Consider the following 18,649-nt stretch of genomic DNA (forward strand, 5'->3'; position numbering starts at 1 on the left):
GTTGTTAAATCGTCAACGTCTCAGTGGTTTTCCTCTTACAGAATGCGTGCAAATGTGTGTTAAAAAGACTTCCTGTGTAACTGCTCAGTGTTTTGAAACTTCCTGTGTGGCTGCAAATCTGCCCAGCAACAGCTTCCGAGTAGAAAAGGCTGCGGCCCGAGAGATCGGAGACATCAATTTCAGACCGTAGACGCAAGTCTCGCTCTCTCTGAGCTCTCCCTAAACTGCAGTTGGAAAAACTTCACTCTCTGACTCCTGTCTCGTTATTTTGCACCTCCTCGCGGGTCACTTTGTGGTATCGAGCCTGTTTAGACCCAACAGCCCCCCGACCCGAATTGTGCAATAACGGCACTCTCCAATGGAAAAGAAGGTTCCCACAGCAACCCTCCCCTCAACCCCCACCATTGTCCCACTAGGGACACTACTGAAAAACCCAAAACCCACGGGCACAGCCCTGGCAAGCATCATGAAGATTGCACAGGATTGCGTTTGGCTGCCCACAATAAAAAGCCACTTTCAAATGTTCACTTGTATCACAGAGCGTAGCCGCAGATGTCGCATGTTTCCAGGGGAATATGCAATCGGCGCGCCGACTCCAGGACTTGCCCGCAAGAGCTGCTGCCCTGTAATTGAGCGTTTCTGTATTTCTCTACCGTGAATCGTCTCCAAAGGCCTTTCAGAGAATTTGTTCAGTTCGTCCAACTTTCAAGGGCAGACAACGTAACAACACGGCCTCCGCATTCACCTCCAAGATCATCTGAGACCAGCCAGCCGGCAGCTCCAGCTACCAAGGATTTGCGGAACCGGACTTGAAGGACTACTTGAGAGGGCAAACGCTCACATCCGTTAGCATCTGGTACTTTGGCGGTGTTCTCGAGTTTTTAATGTGCGGGGCAGTGGCAGACAGCGTATATGGCATTGCTGGGTGTAACGGTTTATGGCAACGCCGTGGATCCAGTTGGCCATGGCATCGGTAAAGTACAGGACAGTGAAAACAGGTGCAGGTTCGGGATGAGATCCTGAAGCCCAATCTTGTGTCATTCATCTCCGGCCACTAATAATCAACAGACCCAAGTCGCAAGGATCTGCATTGGAGAGACTGACTAGCCGCTGCACAGGCGCATTGCGCGGCATCGACAAGAGGGTTGTTCAAGTCCAGAATCAGCGGTTCATTTGCTGTCATGGTCCTGCCGGTCCCAGCCCTGGCGGTGCAGGGTCCCCTACACACCTGCGTTGATTAGGAGGCGCGCCGGACACCTGCGCACCTCATCTGCAATAACGAACCCCAGTACATATAGGACACAGCGGACGGTCTGGCTTTGCCAGATCGTTGCCACCCATGGTTCGTTCCAGCACTTCCTTGTTTCTGATCCTGAATCCCGGTGTATCGACCTCCGACCAAACCAGTAAGCTTAACGTCCTTGATACCGCTGCTCCCTCTGACTGACCTCCCGTCTTACGACCTTGGAACGACTAAAGACCTTCTTTTAACTGCCTTCCTGCTTACCGAGTGGTGTATTTGGGTCCGCACTTGAGTTCCGGCTATGACTATATTTGCGCCTCAAGAAGTACGGGGCATTCCTTCGAGGACAACAATGTCCTAATTCTGGATCGGGTGGGCCTTTGGTTTTAGTGAGGTGTAAAAGAATCCATCCATGCTAATCTAGAGAAGCAGTCTCTAAACGGAGGAGGACGAGGTTTGAGGCATCACGTCACATTATTTTATTTGGCCGTAACAATGTCCTGGCACCCCCCCCCCCCAATCCCCTCCACCAAAGATCGCCTCATTTCACGGGAGGAATGACCCTAACGAGCTGTCTTACAATACGGCAATAACACTTATCGTCGCTCAGCCCCAGGAAACGCACCTAATGAAGCATAAAAAAAGGGCATAAATGTTCACGCTGAGCATTTTAGAAGTGAAAAGGAGCCTTTTGGAGTGAAGGTGAAAATCCTCCAACAAACAAGAAGAGTCCAGTTCCCTTGCGGGTGGACTCTCCCTACCTCGGTGGGTGTGTTCCTTGGGGGCGGTCGACAAAAGCTTCTTGTTTTTGCCCGGTGTCCTTCGTGAGACAGCCTGGATACTAATCCATCCTTCACGTCCGATTGCAAAACAACTCCTTTCCGCGAGTCTATAGCGTGAAACAGGCGACCTTTGTTTTACTCGCAATTATTGTCTCTGCACCGGCTGTCACCTTTAATTACAGGTTACGTTGATGTCTTAACAAAGACAAAACAAAATAATTGCAATTGTGGCAATGCGTGCTAACTGTGCAGCCACCAGCCAAAGGACGTGACTGCGGCAAAACACGCTATTGTGTTTCCTTTTGTTTGCCGCTGCGCCTCTTTAATGGGGTGTGCTTGCGGTTCGGTTGATAGCGTTGTTCCTTCAAAACAGGCCTCGGAACATAGCAATATTTTTAAAACATAACATCCTTACGTTTCCAAAGTGCCTGTCTAGGACGCACCTACAAAAGCAAATTGTGGAATTAACGCTATATATATATATATATATATATATATATAATATATATATATATATATATATATATATATATAATCTACTAATATTCGCACAACTGTGAATGGGCCCCAAAGAGCTAGTCCACCTGCGTCATCAAATCACGTCACTGGCCGGAAGTGTCGGTCAAACAAAGCATTGTTCAATGCTAGGTCGGTTGGCGACGACATGAAAATACGTTTTACAGCACGACGCCCAGAGTCTTGTCCGATACCGTTAAACATTTAGAAGGTGATAATAAACGAAGGTACGTGGAAAAATGAGAAACTTGGTATCGAGGAGCCATATTTAATGCCGAAGTCGATGTTTTCGCCCATAAGAAATTGGACCTTTAACCCTCTTCTGCTTGTCTCGGACAACTGGATCTACACATGTATCTGGTGAGTAAGTCCTCGAGATCTACACGGAAGAGTTTGAAACCGTAGAAAAGTCTGGACGCATACAAATACTTCGTCGGTGGATCTGTTCTCGACGGGGAGACGGCTTGTGAATGCGGAAGCCTACTCGGCTACGCGTTAACCTTTGCCGAAATCCATCGATCTTTTCAGCTTTCATTTTCAATATAAATACCATTATTTAAATTATTGATCCCCGGTTTTACACAAACCCGTATTCATTAACTATGATTGGGGGGACAGGCGCGTCGGCTCCTCCGTAGCGTTTCCCAAGAAGTATTTATAATGCCAAGATGGCTCATTTGAGAACAATGTGTTAAAAAATAATAATAACAATAAGACTGAGTCCTCTCCAACATACACGGAAGTGTGTTGCGGGCACACGTTAAACTTCCATAAACCTCTCCCGTGACAGACGTTTTTTTTTTTTTTTTGGTTTGTTTTTAAATGAGTCCAATTTGTATTAAAGAAAATAAACCACTAGGATAGCCTTCAGCCCCCGTACACGGAAGCGTGTTGCGGCCACACGTTAACCCGCGTAAACCTCTCTGCGACAGACACTTTATTTTCTTTTTTAAAATACGCATAGGACTCGTTTGATGTCTGCCTTTTGTTCCAAGGAACGGGCGAGAACTCCCTGTGACGCCAAAGAGGGTAAAAAGTGTAATAAAGAAGTTGACTGATCGCTCGGGTCCACCATAGTGACACTTTTTATTAGTAACACGCACACACGGCGGGCTCGTACAGTTGAAGTCCAGCTTGGTCCGATCACGGGACATGCCTTTCCCCTTCGCCCCCGTGAGATGACATCACACTCCGAGTTTCGCGTCCAAACATCTTCCCGTCCTGACTCGGGTCGGGACTCAATCTCAGTCTTCACTTTGTAGCTTGCGTTAGGAGAAACTGTCATGGCATGAAAGGGATGCAAATTCTCAATTCTGCTTGATCTAACGGCCGAATAGCATAAAAAAAATGTAAATAAAAAAAAAAAAAAAGAACAGAAAATAAAAATCAGAGACGACATCCATCCATTTTCTCAGCCACTTATCCTCATGAGGGAGTGCTGGAGCCCATTTCAGCTCTCAACGGCCAGGAGGCGGGCTACACCCAGAACTGGTTGCCAGCCGATCGCGGGGCACATCGAGACAGACAGCTTTCGTACTCACAATCACACCTAGGGGCAATTTAGTGTCCAATTAATGTCGCATGTCTTTGGAATGTGGGAGGAAACCGGGCTGCCCGGAGAAAAGCCACGCAGGCACGGGGAGACCATGCAAACTCCACACAGGTGGGTCCAGGATTGAACCCGGGACCTCAGAACCGTGAGGCCAACGCTTTACCAGCTGAGACACCGTGCCCAGAAACAACAAAAAATGCAAAATTGATCCATCTGTTCTTAGAAGCGCTTCTTTTAAAGTATAGAAAAGTATTATTACGGTGATATTATAATGCAGCACAAACGCTACGCTGAAAAGTAATGTATTTATTTGCATAGCGTCCGAGCTCTTACGGCAAAGGCGACGCGAATGAAACGTCAACTCTGCCGCGCTGGGGCCGAGGGCAGCCGTAGACGAAGATGAGTGACACGATAATTGCGACTAAATATTACTTGTTTGACAGACAAGTCATTCGTCTGAGGAAATGGCTGCCTTCACAAGCATTCAACATGTCGGACCTTAACTGGAGATCTGCTTTTCCACTGGAGTTGAACGGCGCCGCGTCGTAGTTTTGCAGGTTTCTGATTTACATTGGACGTGAATATTTGCTTGATATTTTCACACATTAGCTGACGAATCGGTTGGGAAAATAGATTTTATGATGGCGGTGAATGAAACAATGTCAAACTGCCATCTTTTGATTACGATCGCAGTGCCGTAATTCCTGGGCCTGAGCTCAAATTTGTTCGGGTGGGGGCGGGGGCAAAGGTATATAGGTTGCTCCTCTCCTCTGCAGTATGGGTGGGCAAAGCTGACGTCTTGAGGGAAGAATGATGAAAAGAGGACCACCACCCCCCACACAAATGCAGTGAGTGAAATGTTCGAGGACAGTCCGCGTCAAATTGTCCTCACATGCCGACCCGGGAAGGCGATTTCCACAACAGTCCTCTGTGCGAGCTACGACGGGGGTCGTCAATCAGGCCCGGCGGGGGAGGGGGCGGCTCCGAGGGCGATCGCCGCTCTTTCACGCGGGGAATCCCAAACTGCTCTGTGCGTTTTGTCGCTACCGCCTTTGAGTTTATCAGGTGTGAGCGTTCCAAGGGCAATTAGCTTAAACGGCCACAAAAGCAGCTCGAAGCCAATTCCCCAACGCGGAAGCGCCGATTGTATCGACTTGAAAGGAATGCGGAGATGAAACGGTTGATGCTTGCGTGACAGAAAGCGGGCAGGTAGTGAGCGAGTTGGAGACTTGGAACATTTTTGCATAAGCGGGGACACCTTGGATGCTTAATCCAAACATTTGTGAAAGGAAGCGACATTGGAAAACATTCATTAACGCTTTCAAGAGTCAAGGAGGTGATATAAAGACTTTCTTTCCAAACTGTGACTGTAACACGGCTGCGCTCAGTCGAGATGGATCTATGTTCCTGCACCACGCCTCTCCACCCGTGGAGTCGAACCCCCAAGTACGAATGCTCACGAAACAATTACGCGCTTCGGAGCTACCTCGCAAGAGATCCTAATCACGAGATGACGAGGCGAGAAGCGTGCCCCGGTGCGTTGCGCAAAACCGTCCGAGATATCGAGCCAGGGATCGCCGGCGACAAACCCAACGTCGTGTCGGGCGGCGACCCGCCTCCAGTAGCAACTCCCGCGGCCCGTGAGATTGACGCTGTCGCGACTCCGTTCGGGCCGGCGCCACAAGCTCGACAACTATCAGCGTCGATAAATGGCCGTTGTGTGACGTCGTCCCCCACGGTACGCATCATCTCAAAAACCAACCAACCTGTGGCGCACCCCCGGCCTGTGTGGCTCACTTTCTGGACCTTGATACTTGATATAACGACTGTCGTACTTGGCTACAACGACAACCGTAACACGGCAGTAAGACAGCTCAAATATAGAAGAGAATTGTTTTGATTCATCCTCTTCCTGTTCAGTGAACCCACCAAAGTCGTCATCTTTCGACTCGGCGTTGAAGAGTCTCAGAAAGTCTCCGTCACACACCGTTTCAGTCTCTCAGTCGTGCTCGATGTCATTTTCATCTCGAGTGACTGCTGAAGTCCCGCAGTTCTCCTCAAGCAGCAGTCCCGCCTTTGAATTCGGTGGTGATGGTTGGATGGTTCGTGCTGCGCCATGTTTTTCAGATCCACTGAAAAAGATGACGTATGCACGGGGCCAGTTTTTCTGAAAGATTTCAAATTAATTACAGTTTGCATTTGTGCCTGTCATATTGCGTTATTCTCCGCACGCACCAAAATCTAACGCCGTCTTCTTCGACATGCTCAAGGTAGCGTCATCCAGTTCTACACTCGCCGGATGTAGATTCTTCTTCTACGCTCGCTGAATGTAAAGTCTTCTTCTTCTTCTTCTACATTTTCTTCCGCTATATATATATATATATAGCGAGTGGATTACAGGGAACGGCCATGTTTCAAGCATTACGTTCGGACAGCTTTTTCTTGTACGTTTAAACCGATAGCCGCTCGTGCGGGAAAAAAAAATGTAGCCTTATAATCTCAAAAATACAAATATTTTGAACACTTTTCTTTTGTGTTATGTTCTGGGGTCCCCTTTTGGTTCATGAGAACGACGCCACTGACTTCATATCTTTGATTTGCAATCAAAAGCCATATGTATCATTTCTTCAAAAAGGAATATTAACCTAAATATTCTTCCTCCATGGGAGGAAGAAAAACTTGAGCAGGGATAATCTGCAAGCCGCGATGGTCCTTAAAGCGTTAACTGCTGAGCCCGTGTGAAAGCTGCTTACCAATCGCTAACCTGGTGTGAGTAAATCTCCATTATGGTGGACAGAGACGCTGCGATTGGCTGCTAACCAGTTCAGGGTGTACCCCGCCTCCTGGGATAGGCTCCAGCACTCCCGTGATCCTCGTGAGGATAAGCAGCTCAGAAAATGAATGGTTGGATGGATGGATGGATGAACCGAGAGGGCTTCACAGTGTGCTACTGGTTAGCATGTCACAGGCCACAGTCTTGAGGTTTTGAGTTCAAATCTCTGCACTGTGACCTTCCTGTGTGGAGTTCCAGTATCAGTGCCGCAAACCAGTATAAATTACTCATGATTTAACTGTATATAACTTTTATTTAAAACGTTGTACTGTGTTGGTAACTTCTGACGTGAAAGTCAAGATCATTGTCTCTACAGAAAATTTGAACTAGCATCTGCAAAAGGATGTAGTGGACCCAAAGTTCTGCTGAAATTAGCCTTTGTTGTCCGAATCGCCTCCTGGCATCCCAAAGTTCTTAGAAACCAATTAAGATAAAGACTACGAAGGCGACAAGCCATAAAATTAAAATATTAAAAACCCAGAGGAAAATTCAGGTGGGCTGTTGCTCCACAGGCGGCACGGTGGATCAACTGGAAAGCGTTTGCCTCACAGTTCTGAGGTCCCAGGTGCATGTTCTCCATGAGTTTTCTCCTGGCACTCCAGTTTCCTCCCACATCCCCCAAAAAAAAATCCCACAATTGGACACACTAAATTGCCCCTAGGTGTGATTGTGTGAGTGTTTGTCTCGATTTGCCCTGTGATTAGCTGGCAACCAGTTCAAGGTGTACCTCGCCTCCTGCCCATTTACAGCTGGGATTGGCTCCAGCACTCCCCGCGACCCTTGTGAGGATAAGCGGCTAAGAAAACGGACGGATGTTGTTCTACAAAGTGATCGTTTTCCAGCGCAGTAGAAATCGAAGCGTCCCTTATCATGAAAGGGCTTAAAGGGTCAAATGTGAGGTTAGAAGCAGCTAGCTTGCGCCTTCTACATCGCCGGATCCGCCTTCAAGATCTGAGACCGTAACGGGGATGCGGTGTCAGTCAAGCAAAGAAGGGGGGGGGGTGGGCGGTGGGGGCTCTCCAGCAATATCAGGAGTGGGAGAACAGGCAGGCCTTTGTTAAAAAAAAAAACAAAAAAAAGCTTTAGTTTCGTATCAGAAGAGAGAGAAGCCATTGTGCTCGAGAAAAAAACCTCCTTCTGGTTCACGTCCTCGGATCGTAACGATCACTTTACAAACGCTGCCAAAAGCGTACGCGCCTCGCTGGAAAGAAATCTCCTTAGACGAGATCGGGAAGACAAAAACGAGCACTCGCGGTCCGCATTTATCGACGGAAAAAGAAGACCCGTTGGTGCCACATTTCTGATTTGAAGAGAACGATCACTTGCGTCCTGCAAAACGGGAGATTTGTTTTACCATCGTAGTCCGACGTCGAGTCCGGATGGAGACCCAAATAACCACAATACCCCAAAAAAATGACTTTTCTTTTTTTTTTAATTTCACAAAAATGAATGCTTCTGCTCTTTAAAGACAGACAGAGTATTCGAGACACACTCAAAAAATGCACAGTTCTCACGTTACAAACATGAAGAATATTTCACAGGTCATTTTAGGCACTTGGAATTACAAACCAAATTCCCTTTTCTGAGAAAATACATCTTTGGTCCAGTATTTTACAAACAAACAAAAAATTCAAAGCCAGAGTGTGGAAAAATAGCAACAGCTTAAGCACTTGTCACCTCGAGATTGTATTTCTATAAAACAAAAAAAAGCTTCATAAACAGTCGTTTATTCATTCAATTTTTTTTTTTTTTTACTTTTAAATAAGACATCATCGCTACAGCTTTTAAAAAAAAAACGACCAGCAATCTGATGGATGTTGAGTCGGCTCAATCGTGTGACGTACAGCAGAACAGGATGGTTTCGCGCGTTGGTTTGAAATCGAATCACATTTGGCAAACGTGTTTTTTGGTTTTTGGTTTTTGGTTTTTTTTTTTTTTTGGTTGTCGTCGTCTTGTGTGTTCAGTCCACTTTCTGCAAAAAGATCCAAAAGCGATCCATCTTTGGGGGCGCGTCGGCCTCAGCTACACGGCAGCCACGTCTGGTAGGAAGCGGCGCACGGCGACACGTGCGGCGCCTGCACGTGCGCGATGTAGTAATTGCTGAAGTTTATGTCCTGGACGTACGGCGCGGGCTGGTAATAGCACGTGACGTTGGTCACCGTGGGGATGGCGTTCTGCTCGGCCAGCACCTTCAGCGCCAGCATGGAGATCAGGCTGAGGGTCTGGCGCCGCTCGTGACCCATCAGACACACGGTGCTCTCGTTCACCACCTGGTACAGCGTCATCAGGCACTCGTAGCGTTTGTGCTCCATGCCGGCGAAGTGGTTTTGGAGGTAGGCCTCCAGTTTCCTCTGCTGCTCGCCGATGTCGGAGAAGTCAATAAAGAAGCGCGAGCACATGTAGCGCTGCATCTGCTTCATGTCCGACTCGGAGGCCGCTCGGAAGCCCCGCACGAGCAGGTGGCAGTACTTCAGCAGGCCGCCTCCGCGGATCTCTTCGGGGCTTCGCGTGGCGATGGTCCTCTGGCGCAAGTGGTCCATGGCCTCCTGGAAGTCGCCGTAGACGCTCTCGCCCACCACCGTGGGGTGGAAGCTCTCCGACATGGGCGTCTCGGAGCAGCGGTCGAACAAGAGCAGGGAGTCCAGGCAAATCTGGAAGGAGTCCACGCTGAACTCAAACTGCCGCCTCAAAGAGTCCACAAATTTTAGCTCCACGTTCTTGCCCGTGTTGTTGGACAGCGAGATGAGGCTCCAGCGGTCCGTGTCGTTGCAGACTTTCACCAGTTTCTGCACGTAGGCCTCCTTCAGGGTCAGCGCCGTGATGCGCTCCCTGGAGACGCCAGCGGGGAGGAAGTCAAAGAGGCAGTCCAGCACCACGTCCTTCACCAGTCGGAACGCCTGGTCGTCCTTCAGCGCCACGCCGAAGATCAGGTCCAGGTCCTTGTAGCCCAGCCCCGTGTCCTGGTGGAGCACGTGGCTGGCGGCCGATCCGTTCAGCCTCACGTCTTTGACGCGCACCCCCTTGTCCTCCAGCCGAGCCCGCACCACCTAGACGAGAGGAACACAAGCGGCGGGGCCGTTAAATACGCACGCGGGATCGCTTTGAGGTGGTCCGGTCGATACTCGTGCTCTCAAAGTCCATTTCGGGTGAAATGAAAGCGGAGGAGGCCAAAGATAGCGCGGCTGTCTCAAAACCGTCTCATCTCGCATGCTGTGGTGACATGACGAATCCGGTATGTTTGCGAGCCCCCGGTTGAAGTTGATATGAAACGTGGCCCTCCTCCCGAGCCTTACGGGTCACTGACTCGGCTGCGTTTCCTCCCCCACCCGCATCTTAGTGACCCGGATGACGGTTCAACGAAAGTATTTTTCCGCAGACCGAGGGGGACCAGCGGCGACCTGAATAAAGTGCGCCTTCGGCTCACTCGTTCATCTACGAAACGGACGAACGGCTCGTGAGCCAAAGCAAACCGCGTCACGTGTGTCCAAGCATCCGTGAAAACGGACATGTCATTGTCTAAAGCCGCGTTATGTCTCTCTTCGAGGAGCAGCTCCTGATTTGAACGCCTATCGGATGACGTGGGGCTATTTATAAACACACACCGGACTATCTACGGCAGGAACCACATCGTGTGTCATCTCTCCGGAAAGCTCTCCGAACAGCTCACGACCCGATCTCGATCCATCCATCTGTAAACGTACGCGGGATCTTCCCGAGTCCTAATTCTGCCCCGCGCAGTACTGACCCGTCAGATTAGAGCGCGCTAACGCTCTTGTATGATGACCACACAAGACCTATTTATACATCCTGAGTCAGGCTAGGGAGAGATTTTATTTTTTATTTTATTATCCCCCCCCCCTCCCCCTCGAGGCAAGGCAAGCCCTCACACAATCTCCCCGGCGAAATTTGCTCGGAATGACTCAGCCTGGGAGAACGTGAACTTTGCCTGCATTGATGTCACGTCCCGGAATGCGGACGCTCGCGTTGACATCAGGCGGCGCTCTTGCAGGAGCTGCAAGCGTGGAGGTGAAACCTTAGCGGGGGCCAGCCGCGTGTCTTTCCTTATATAGTAAGCGAGGCGCTGATAAAAGTGACAGTGGGGGCTTGCGTAGTAAAAAAAAAGGAAAAAAAAAAAAAAAACGACTCGCGAGGAACTCGATAAAAAGGCCAATGCGGACAATCTCGTCCTTTAAACACCGCATGGGCCAAAATCATGGGAAAAAAATCATCAAATTTTCACTCATCGTGCCAGGGAATGTAAATAATGTAACATGTTCTTCCATCAGCATGAAAAGTTGAACTCTGGAGTCTGCATAAAAGGCCAAAAGGGACTCGAGGGGCTCCGAGCTGCATTTTTTTTTTTTTTAAGTTTCCTGCGACACTCAATGGTGTATTCATCTTTCCGTAACCACAAGCGCGAGCTCGAGGCTTCGCGCACTCTGAGATCATCATCATCAACGTGGGAATAAAAGAAGTCCGGCGTGACTGTCGGACTCGGACGTGGACCATAAGTGGAATCTTGAGTCATGAGAAGACGCTTCGCAGATCGCCAAGCGTCTGCCCGGAGGCCGCAAGGGAAGGGGAAAAACTGTGTAAGCAAGCCACTGGAAATGGAGGGGGGAGGGGGGGGGGTAAAGACAGACAGACTGACAACTCCTTAAAAAGCGGTACATTTGTTTTTAAAATGAGAGAGAAGGGAAAACTTTACGGAACTATTACGCAAAATGGGGAGTGAAAAACGTTGCGTGCATCCATGGAAGTTTTCACAAGCATGCAAAGTACTTTGGAAGTATTTTTTTTTTTCTTCTCAATTTCTCTACCTGAACAATCTGTCGTGGGCTCATGGACAGCGTGGGGAAGTTTCCCCGGCCGTGGATGGGCACCGCGTCCCCCAGGATGGAGTCCAACCGCTGCACCTGATCCCAGGACAAGACGCAGAAGCGCCGGCTCTGCTTCGAGGCTTCCCCGCGCTCCATGCCGATCGACCAGCTCCCGAGAAGACACACACGGACCCAAAGAAAAAAAAATGGGAGCCCAGCAAAATTCCGGTGGGATATATTCCACTGAGTGTGTTTCTCTGTTGGATGGAGGTCGCGGGGGGGGGGAAGGAAGTGTCGGGTCAGCCGGCAGCCGAGAAGTCCGCCCTGCGAGTTCGAGCGTCGATTCATAAGGAAGGTCTCGTGAGCTGCGAAGCTCCGCCCTCATTACCATATTGCGCGCTGATTGGCCGCCGGCTTCGCTCATCTCGGAAAGGACCTCTGGACACGCCCTCTCCGTGACGTCACGCCCCCCCTGGCAAAATATATATATATATATATATATATATATAATTTAAATAAATAAATAAAAACGACTCCGCAGCGCATTGATGTCAATTCAGCAACTTGCCAGAACTCGCCAGAACTTTCCTTTCAAAGGGGACATAAAAAATGCGATTTTTCAAATTTGTTTGAAAAAATATTCAATGAGTTGACCAAAAAAAAAAAACAAAAAACAATCTAGAACTCTTCCCTTCAAAACAACTCAACAAACTCACAGCCTCCATCCAGCCATCTATTTTCTTTGCCGCTTATCCACACGAGGAAATGTCATACAAACACTTTATCAGTTTGCTTTATTCATCGTCATCTTGTAATTACAGTTTGTCTTTTTTGGATTTAATTTGCGGTTGTCAAACAATTTCTCCATTCATCAATTACCTGAGCCGCTTATCCTCACGATGGTCGTACTGGGATGGGAGTACTTGTGAGTGTTTATAAACATTCCAAAAAAATATATCTATGCAACTATCACTGTGACTCTTACTAATTATGATGCTTGGGTTGGATTAATAATTCAACAGTACATATTTTGAAACAGGGTTTAAAAAAAAGATTAAAAAATGTATTACATGATGACGTTTTCATCCATCCATCCATTTTCTTCACCGCTTATCCTCACAGGGGTCGCAGGGAGTGGTTTTGGAGCCTATCCTGGCTGTCAATGGGCAGGAGGCGAAGTACACCTTGAACTGGTCACCAGCAGGGCACATGGAGACAAATAGCCACACTCACCATCGCACCTTGGGGCAATTTGGAGTGTCCAATTAATGTTGGAGGTTTTTGGGATGCGGGAGGAAACCGGAGTGCCCGGAGAAAACCCCACACAGGCACGGGGAGAACACGCAAACTCCACACAGGCGGGTCCGGGATTGAACCCGGGACCTCAGAACTGTGAGGCCAACGCTTTACCATCTGATCCACCGTGCCGCCCAAACACATCCTCAAAACACGCATTAATTGCTGACTCTAAATTGCCCGTAGGTGTGAGCCTGACTGTTGGTCTCCATGTGTGTCCTGCGATTGGCCGGCAACCGGTTCAGGGCGTACCGCAATTCCTGACCGATGAGAGCCGGGATCGGCTCCCGAGCGCTCCCCGCGACCATTGTGAGGATAAGCGGCTCAGGTGATTGATGAATGGAGAAATTGTTCAACAACCGCAAATCAAATCCAAAAAAAGATACACTGTAACTACAAGATGACGATGAATAAAGCAAACCTATAAAGTGTCCAAATTTTAAAAAATAATAACAATAATAATACGTGTGACGATAAAGAAAGTAAAACTAATCCATCGGGCAACGTTCGTCACAGGCGAGGTGGCACCTGTCCAAGCGATCTTTGGGTGTGCCGCCGAGTGAACTCCAGCGATGCCGCGGCGTCGTCTGCATAATATTTCGTATAATTATGCAACGGGATGGAAATGTAATCTATCAACAAACCGCCATCTTGCTACACGTTCTTAAAAAAATAAAAATGAAAATAAAATCTCTCAGAAGTTGTTACCAAACTACCTGCGACGAAACGCTCCACGTTTGTTGACTGAAGAGATATTTGCAGAGCAAGGCGGATGTTGTTTTTTTTTTTTTTTTTTTTTTGGGGGGGGGGGGGGATGTTTCCAACGCCCTGCTGCACGAGCGTATCTGCGGGCCTTGCCGGCCGGCGCCACTTGTGAGCGAATTTATTCAGAGCGAGCGTTGGCCTACCGTGCCAAAACGCTTTCGTCGCTCCACCCTTTCGATGTAAAAACGACCACCTGCTGAGTTTGCTTTCACTGGGCTTTTTTATGTATTTTTTTGTGCATAACTATTAAAAAAAAATGACTGAATACATGGCTGAGGGGTCATTAACCCATCTGACCTTTGGGTGCTTGGGGGGGGGGGGGCAACCTGGGCCAGATGCCATTTGATCATACCGGTCCAATCGCTGACTGTAAAGCAGATACGGCGTTAAACTATCCATCCATCCATTTTCTTTGCCGCTTATCCTCACGAGGAGTGCTGAAGTCTAACCCAGCTGTCAATGAGAAGGAGGCGGGGTACACGCTGGACTGGTTGCCAGCCAATCGGAGGGCACATAGAGACAGACAAAACAGTCGCACTCACAATCACACCTTGGGGCAATTTAGAGTGTCTTTGGGATGTGGGAGGGAACCGGAATGGTCAGAGAAAACCCACGCCGGAACGGGGAGAACATGCAAACTCCACACAGGCGGGGCTGGGATTCAAACCCCGATCCTCAAACCTGTGAGGCCAAGGCTCTACAGCTGCGCCACCCAAATATTTGCTATTGTCGGCTATTTTTCAAATTGTAATACTGTGGCGCATAGGTGTCAAACACAAGGCCAGGGGGCCAATCCCCGAAGGCAAATCATCGGTGTCAAAATCCATGATTCTTGTGAAAATATGCCCCAACATTTCAAATTGTCATGTATCATAAATGATAATGTTGAGATATGTTGTAGTGGTACACACGCCTGCCTTTGGTGCGGGCAGCACGGGATCGATTCCCGCTCAGTGATAGTGTCAATACCTGATCTGCGACTGACTGGCGACCACTTCAGGGTGTCGTCCGCCTTTCACCCGAAGCTAGCTGGGATAGCCTCCGCCTTTCCCGCAACCCTTGTGAGGATAAGCGGCTTAGATAATGATAATGTTGAGAAATTGTGTTAACAAACATGAACGATGGTTGAAAAACCCATTACGCTTGATTTCTGATTCCAAAACTCGTTCACAAATTCTACGTGTAAATATAACGAGGCCGCGCCACGGTGGCTCAGCTGGTAAAGGGTTGGCCTCACAGTTCTCAGGACCCGGGTTCGATCCCAGCCCCGCCTGTGTAGAGTTTGCACGTTCTCCCCGTGCCTGTGTGGGCTTTGCTCCGGGCACTCCGGTTTCCTCCCAAATCCCAGAAACGTGCAACATTAATTAGACACTCTAAATTTTCCATTTTCTTTGCCACTTATCCTCACGAGGGTCGTCGGGAGCGCTGGAGCCTATTCCAGCTGTCAACGGGCAGGAGGCGGGTTTCCGGTTTCCTCCCACATCCCAGAAACGTGCAACATTAATTAGACACTCAAAATTGCCCCAAGGTGTGATTGTGAGTGCGGCTCTTTGTCTCTATGCACCCTGCGATTGGCTGGCGACCAGTTCAGGGTGTAACCTGCCTCCTGGCTGTTGACAGCTGGGATAGGCTCCGGCACTCCCTGCGACCCTCATGAGGATAAGCGGCGAAGAAAATGGATGGATGGAAATATAATGAGGCAATTGAGGTTTTCTACGGTTTCACCACGACGTCCCTCTTTGGGAAATGGTGACTCCAATGTGGCCCGCGACAAAAATGAGTTTGACACCCCTGCTCTAGCGGGTCATTTCATGATCTGTGTCAAAACCTCGACAGACACGGTCAGAGCGATGACAACTGAACAAGTTGACCGGTGTGGGAGTCGAATTCCTTCCGGCGGCGTCAAATCAAAATCGGCATTTTTGTCTGAGCAATGGAAACGTTTGTCGAGTTACGGTGATGTAATAATCTAGACTGCAAATGGACGTCTATGACATCACGGCACAACAATCTTTGTGCCTGCCAGTAATTAGACAAGTCCTCGGCAACGGAAATGAGCTCGTTAAAGTACTGAATGGATGTTTCTCCGGAAAGAGCCTCGAGGGCGTGTTTGCGCTTTTGTCGGGTTGGTTCTGTCCGGACAAAATGCAGATTAATCCCAAGGCGCGTCTCGCGTCGTTCACGTGTGCCGACGACGCTTGAACGCGCCGGTGAATCAGCGAAAAGCGTAAACGATTAAGTTGGGTACGGCTTTGTTGTTATTGTTTGTTTTTTTTTTAACTTGTGACAGTAAAAAAAAAAAAAATAAAAATGAGTGAGAGACGTACAGTTATGAGCGTTACCTAAAAACGGAAGAATGATTTGGTAGCACGTGGGCCAAAGAGGAATATTTTGGGGAAAGGTGAAGCCGAACCAGGAAACCGAGGTTCAATGGAACCGTCCAACGTCAGAATGAAATGGCACAAAACTTTCACTTGCATGTCCTCCCCCGTGCCTGCGTGGGTTTTCTCCGGGTACGCCGGTTTCCTCCCACATCCCAAAAACTTGCAACATTAATTGGACACTCTAAATTGCCCCTCGGTGTGATTGTGAGTGTGGCTGTTTGTCTCTATCTGACCTGCGATTGGCTGGCGACCAGTCCAGGGTGTACCCCGCCTCCTGCCCCTTGACAGCTGGGATAGGCTCCAGCACTCCCGACGACCCTCGTGAGGATAAGCGGCAAAGAAAATGGATGGATGGATCTGTTATGAATGGAATGAATGAAGGAGTCGTGGTACACACGCCTGAATTTGGTGCGGGCAACGTGGGATCGATTCCCGCTCAGTGATGGTATTGATACTTGCCCTGTGACTGACTGGCAACCACTTCAGGGTGGTGTACCTTGCCTCCTGCCTCTTGTGAGGATAAGCGGCTAAGAAACTGGATGAATGGACTTGTTTCACAATTTAATTTCTTCAGTCTGTTCAAGTTTTTCTCATTCGCATCTGATTGCGACGTCGAGGCACAAAATGCATTTAACGTTAATGTGTAATTTGACGATGAATAACGCAAGAATCGGAAGAACCGATAAACACTTTTCCTCCCGAGTCGGCCATTTGTGTACGAGGTCGGGGATCAGGCAGGCAGTCGACGGGAGCAGCGGTAAACCAGGACGTTAGGCGCAGAAGGCAGGCCAGCGGGCAGGCAGGGATCGGTATAACGGAAGATCTGGAACAGGATTGCGAGATTGCGGGAACGAGGCACTGAGCAACGATCTGGCAAAGGCCAGACCGTACGTCTGGTTCTATATAACTGGGACGTGGGACTGGTACGGCCAGGACAGGGACCGGCAGGGCCATGACAATCATCTTATTTCAATGTATTTGTTTTATATAAAAAGTATTTTGATGTCAATTCTGACTTTAATGGTTGGAATCCGACTTAAGTCGAAATCCGTTCGGTACTGTAGAAACAGATCTCAGTCGTAGACCGAGGACACCCTGTACAGTATTAAGTTACTTCATCGAACATCCAGAAGCTGTCGGTGTTTGAACGCCGACAGGCTGCAAATAAAATATTTTTAAAGCGTCGCTTGGCGGACCGTCACCCGCCCATAAATTGTCATTATCGCGTTGCGCATTTAGACAAGGTGGCAAAAACAATCACTCCCCCGTTTATTGTTGTGCAAGAGTTTACGACGAAAAGGTTTTCCACCGCGCTGACCTTTAAGCTTCTCTTTTTTTTTTTTCTTTCCAGAACACTCCCCCGGTCTCACGTAACACCGCGGCACTTGTCCGCTCAGAACTTTTAATTGCATCGATTCCCGTTGGAGAGAAGCCAAGACGAAAGCGGGTAAACACGGACCAGAGAGAGCCCACGGTGGTAATCCCCACACAAAAGGCCGACGTCACGCGCAATGGCAGACGCGGCGGCTTCGCGCCAGTAATTTCCTCTTTTTAAAACGAGAGGCAATCGCGCTCGTACCGGTCCACGCGGCGCGTAAGTGCGCCCGTAAAATGTTTACGAGAGAGTGAAGTTCATCTCGGGATTGACCGCTGTTAGCTTTATAAACCGCACGCACAAAAAACACTTGGACGCGCGCGTCATAATGTTTCCCCTCAAAAAGGTGCGCGCGCATCCGGGACGACGGGGCTTTTTCGGTCCCCCATAATCCTCACATCGCCATGGCGACAGCATCCCTCCGTGTCACTCGTCACGGTGGGGGACTATAAATAGCCCGGCTGATTGGCAGCTGCGCATCCTGGGAAAGAAAAGACGCGTTTCGCCTGAATGTGAAACACTCGCCGAAAGCGCAAAGAGGCCAGATAAATATTAATCCGCTTGACATTATCGGGTTTCTCCACGCTCCCATGGCCGGAGTGACTCACGCGTGTACACAACATGAGCGATTTGGTAGTTAGCATTTATTATCGGATCATATATCTTATTTATAGACTGGGCTGACGTTAACATTTCGGATTTTTTATTTTTTTTTCTTCATAATAATCTGAAAAGGTTTACCGTCGTGCGATTTTGAAACAAAGGCTTGGAATTGGCTTCAGGCGACCTAATAATAAAATGTACGCAATGTAAAATTTTTGCCTTAAGGGTTATTAGAAATGTCATCATTACTTTAGAAGTCTATGAAGTACCGATTGCGGTAAGCAAATAAATGCGTTTACTCAACTGTCGTATCATCATATTTTGTGTTGCGTTCAGTTCTTTTCATTCTTTTACGCTCATTATTGAAATTCTCTTTCAAATGTAATTTCTGAATTTCGTAGCATTTTAACTCTCACAGCTATAATATGCCTTTTTTTTTTTTTTTTTTTTTTTCATTTTAGGAAATGAAGGCTGCGGTCG

General features: G+C 48.5%; 1 protein-coding gene and 1 long non-coding RNA gene across 3 annotated transcripts in view; one reads left to right on the forward strand and one right to left on the reverse strand.

The window, feature by feature from the left end:
* LOC133500275 (uncharacterized) overlaps window positions 1–18,649 on the forward strand; it is a 102,357-nt gene that overhangs the window by 78,431 nt on the left and 5,277 nt on the right. The window contains exon 4 of one of the 2 annotated variants that reach the window (XR_009794847.1): window positions 17,543–18,472. The exons of the other annotated variant lie outside the window; for it this stretch is intronic. This is a non-coding gene — a long non-coding RNA (uncharacterized LOC133500275). Of the gene's footprint in view, window positions 1–17,542; window positions 18,473–18,649 lie in introns of those variants that run through there. 2 annotated transcript variants of the gene reach the window in all.
* tent5ba (terminal nucleotidyltransferase 5ba) lies at window positions 8,611–12,135 on the reverse strand. Its single transcript, XM_061818770.1, has 2 exons — window positions 11,747–12,135; window positions 8,611–9,973 (listed from the first exon to the last, which is right to left on the reverse strand). Exons 1-2 carry the CDS (start codon window positions 12,092–12,094, stop codon window positions 8,945–8,947), a joined length of 1,377 nt encoding a protein of 458 aa, XP_061674754.1. The 5' UTR covers window positions 12,095–12,135; the 3' UTR covers window positions 8,611–8,944.

Source organism: Syngnathoides biaculeatus, chromosome 5, assembly GCF_019802595.1.
Source record: "Syngnathoides biaculeatus isolate LvHL_M chromosome 5, ASM1980259v1, whole genome shotgun sequence".
NCBI classification, from domain to species: domain Eukaryota; kingdom Metazoa; phylum Chordata; class Actinopteri; order Syngnathiformes; family Syngnathidae; genus Syngnathoides; species Syngnathoides biaculeatus.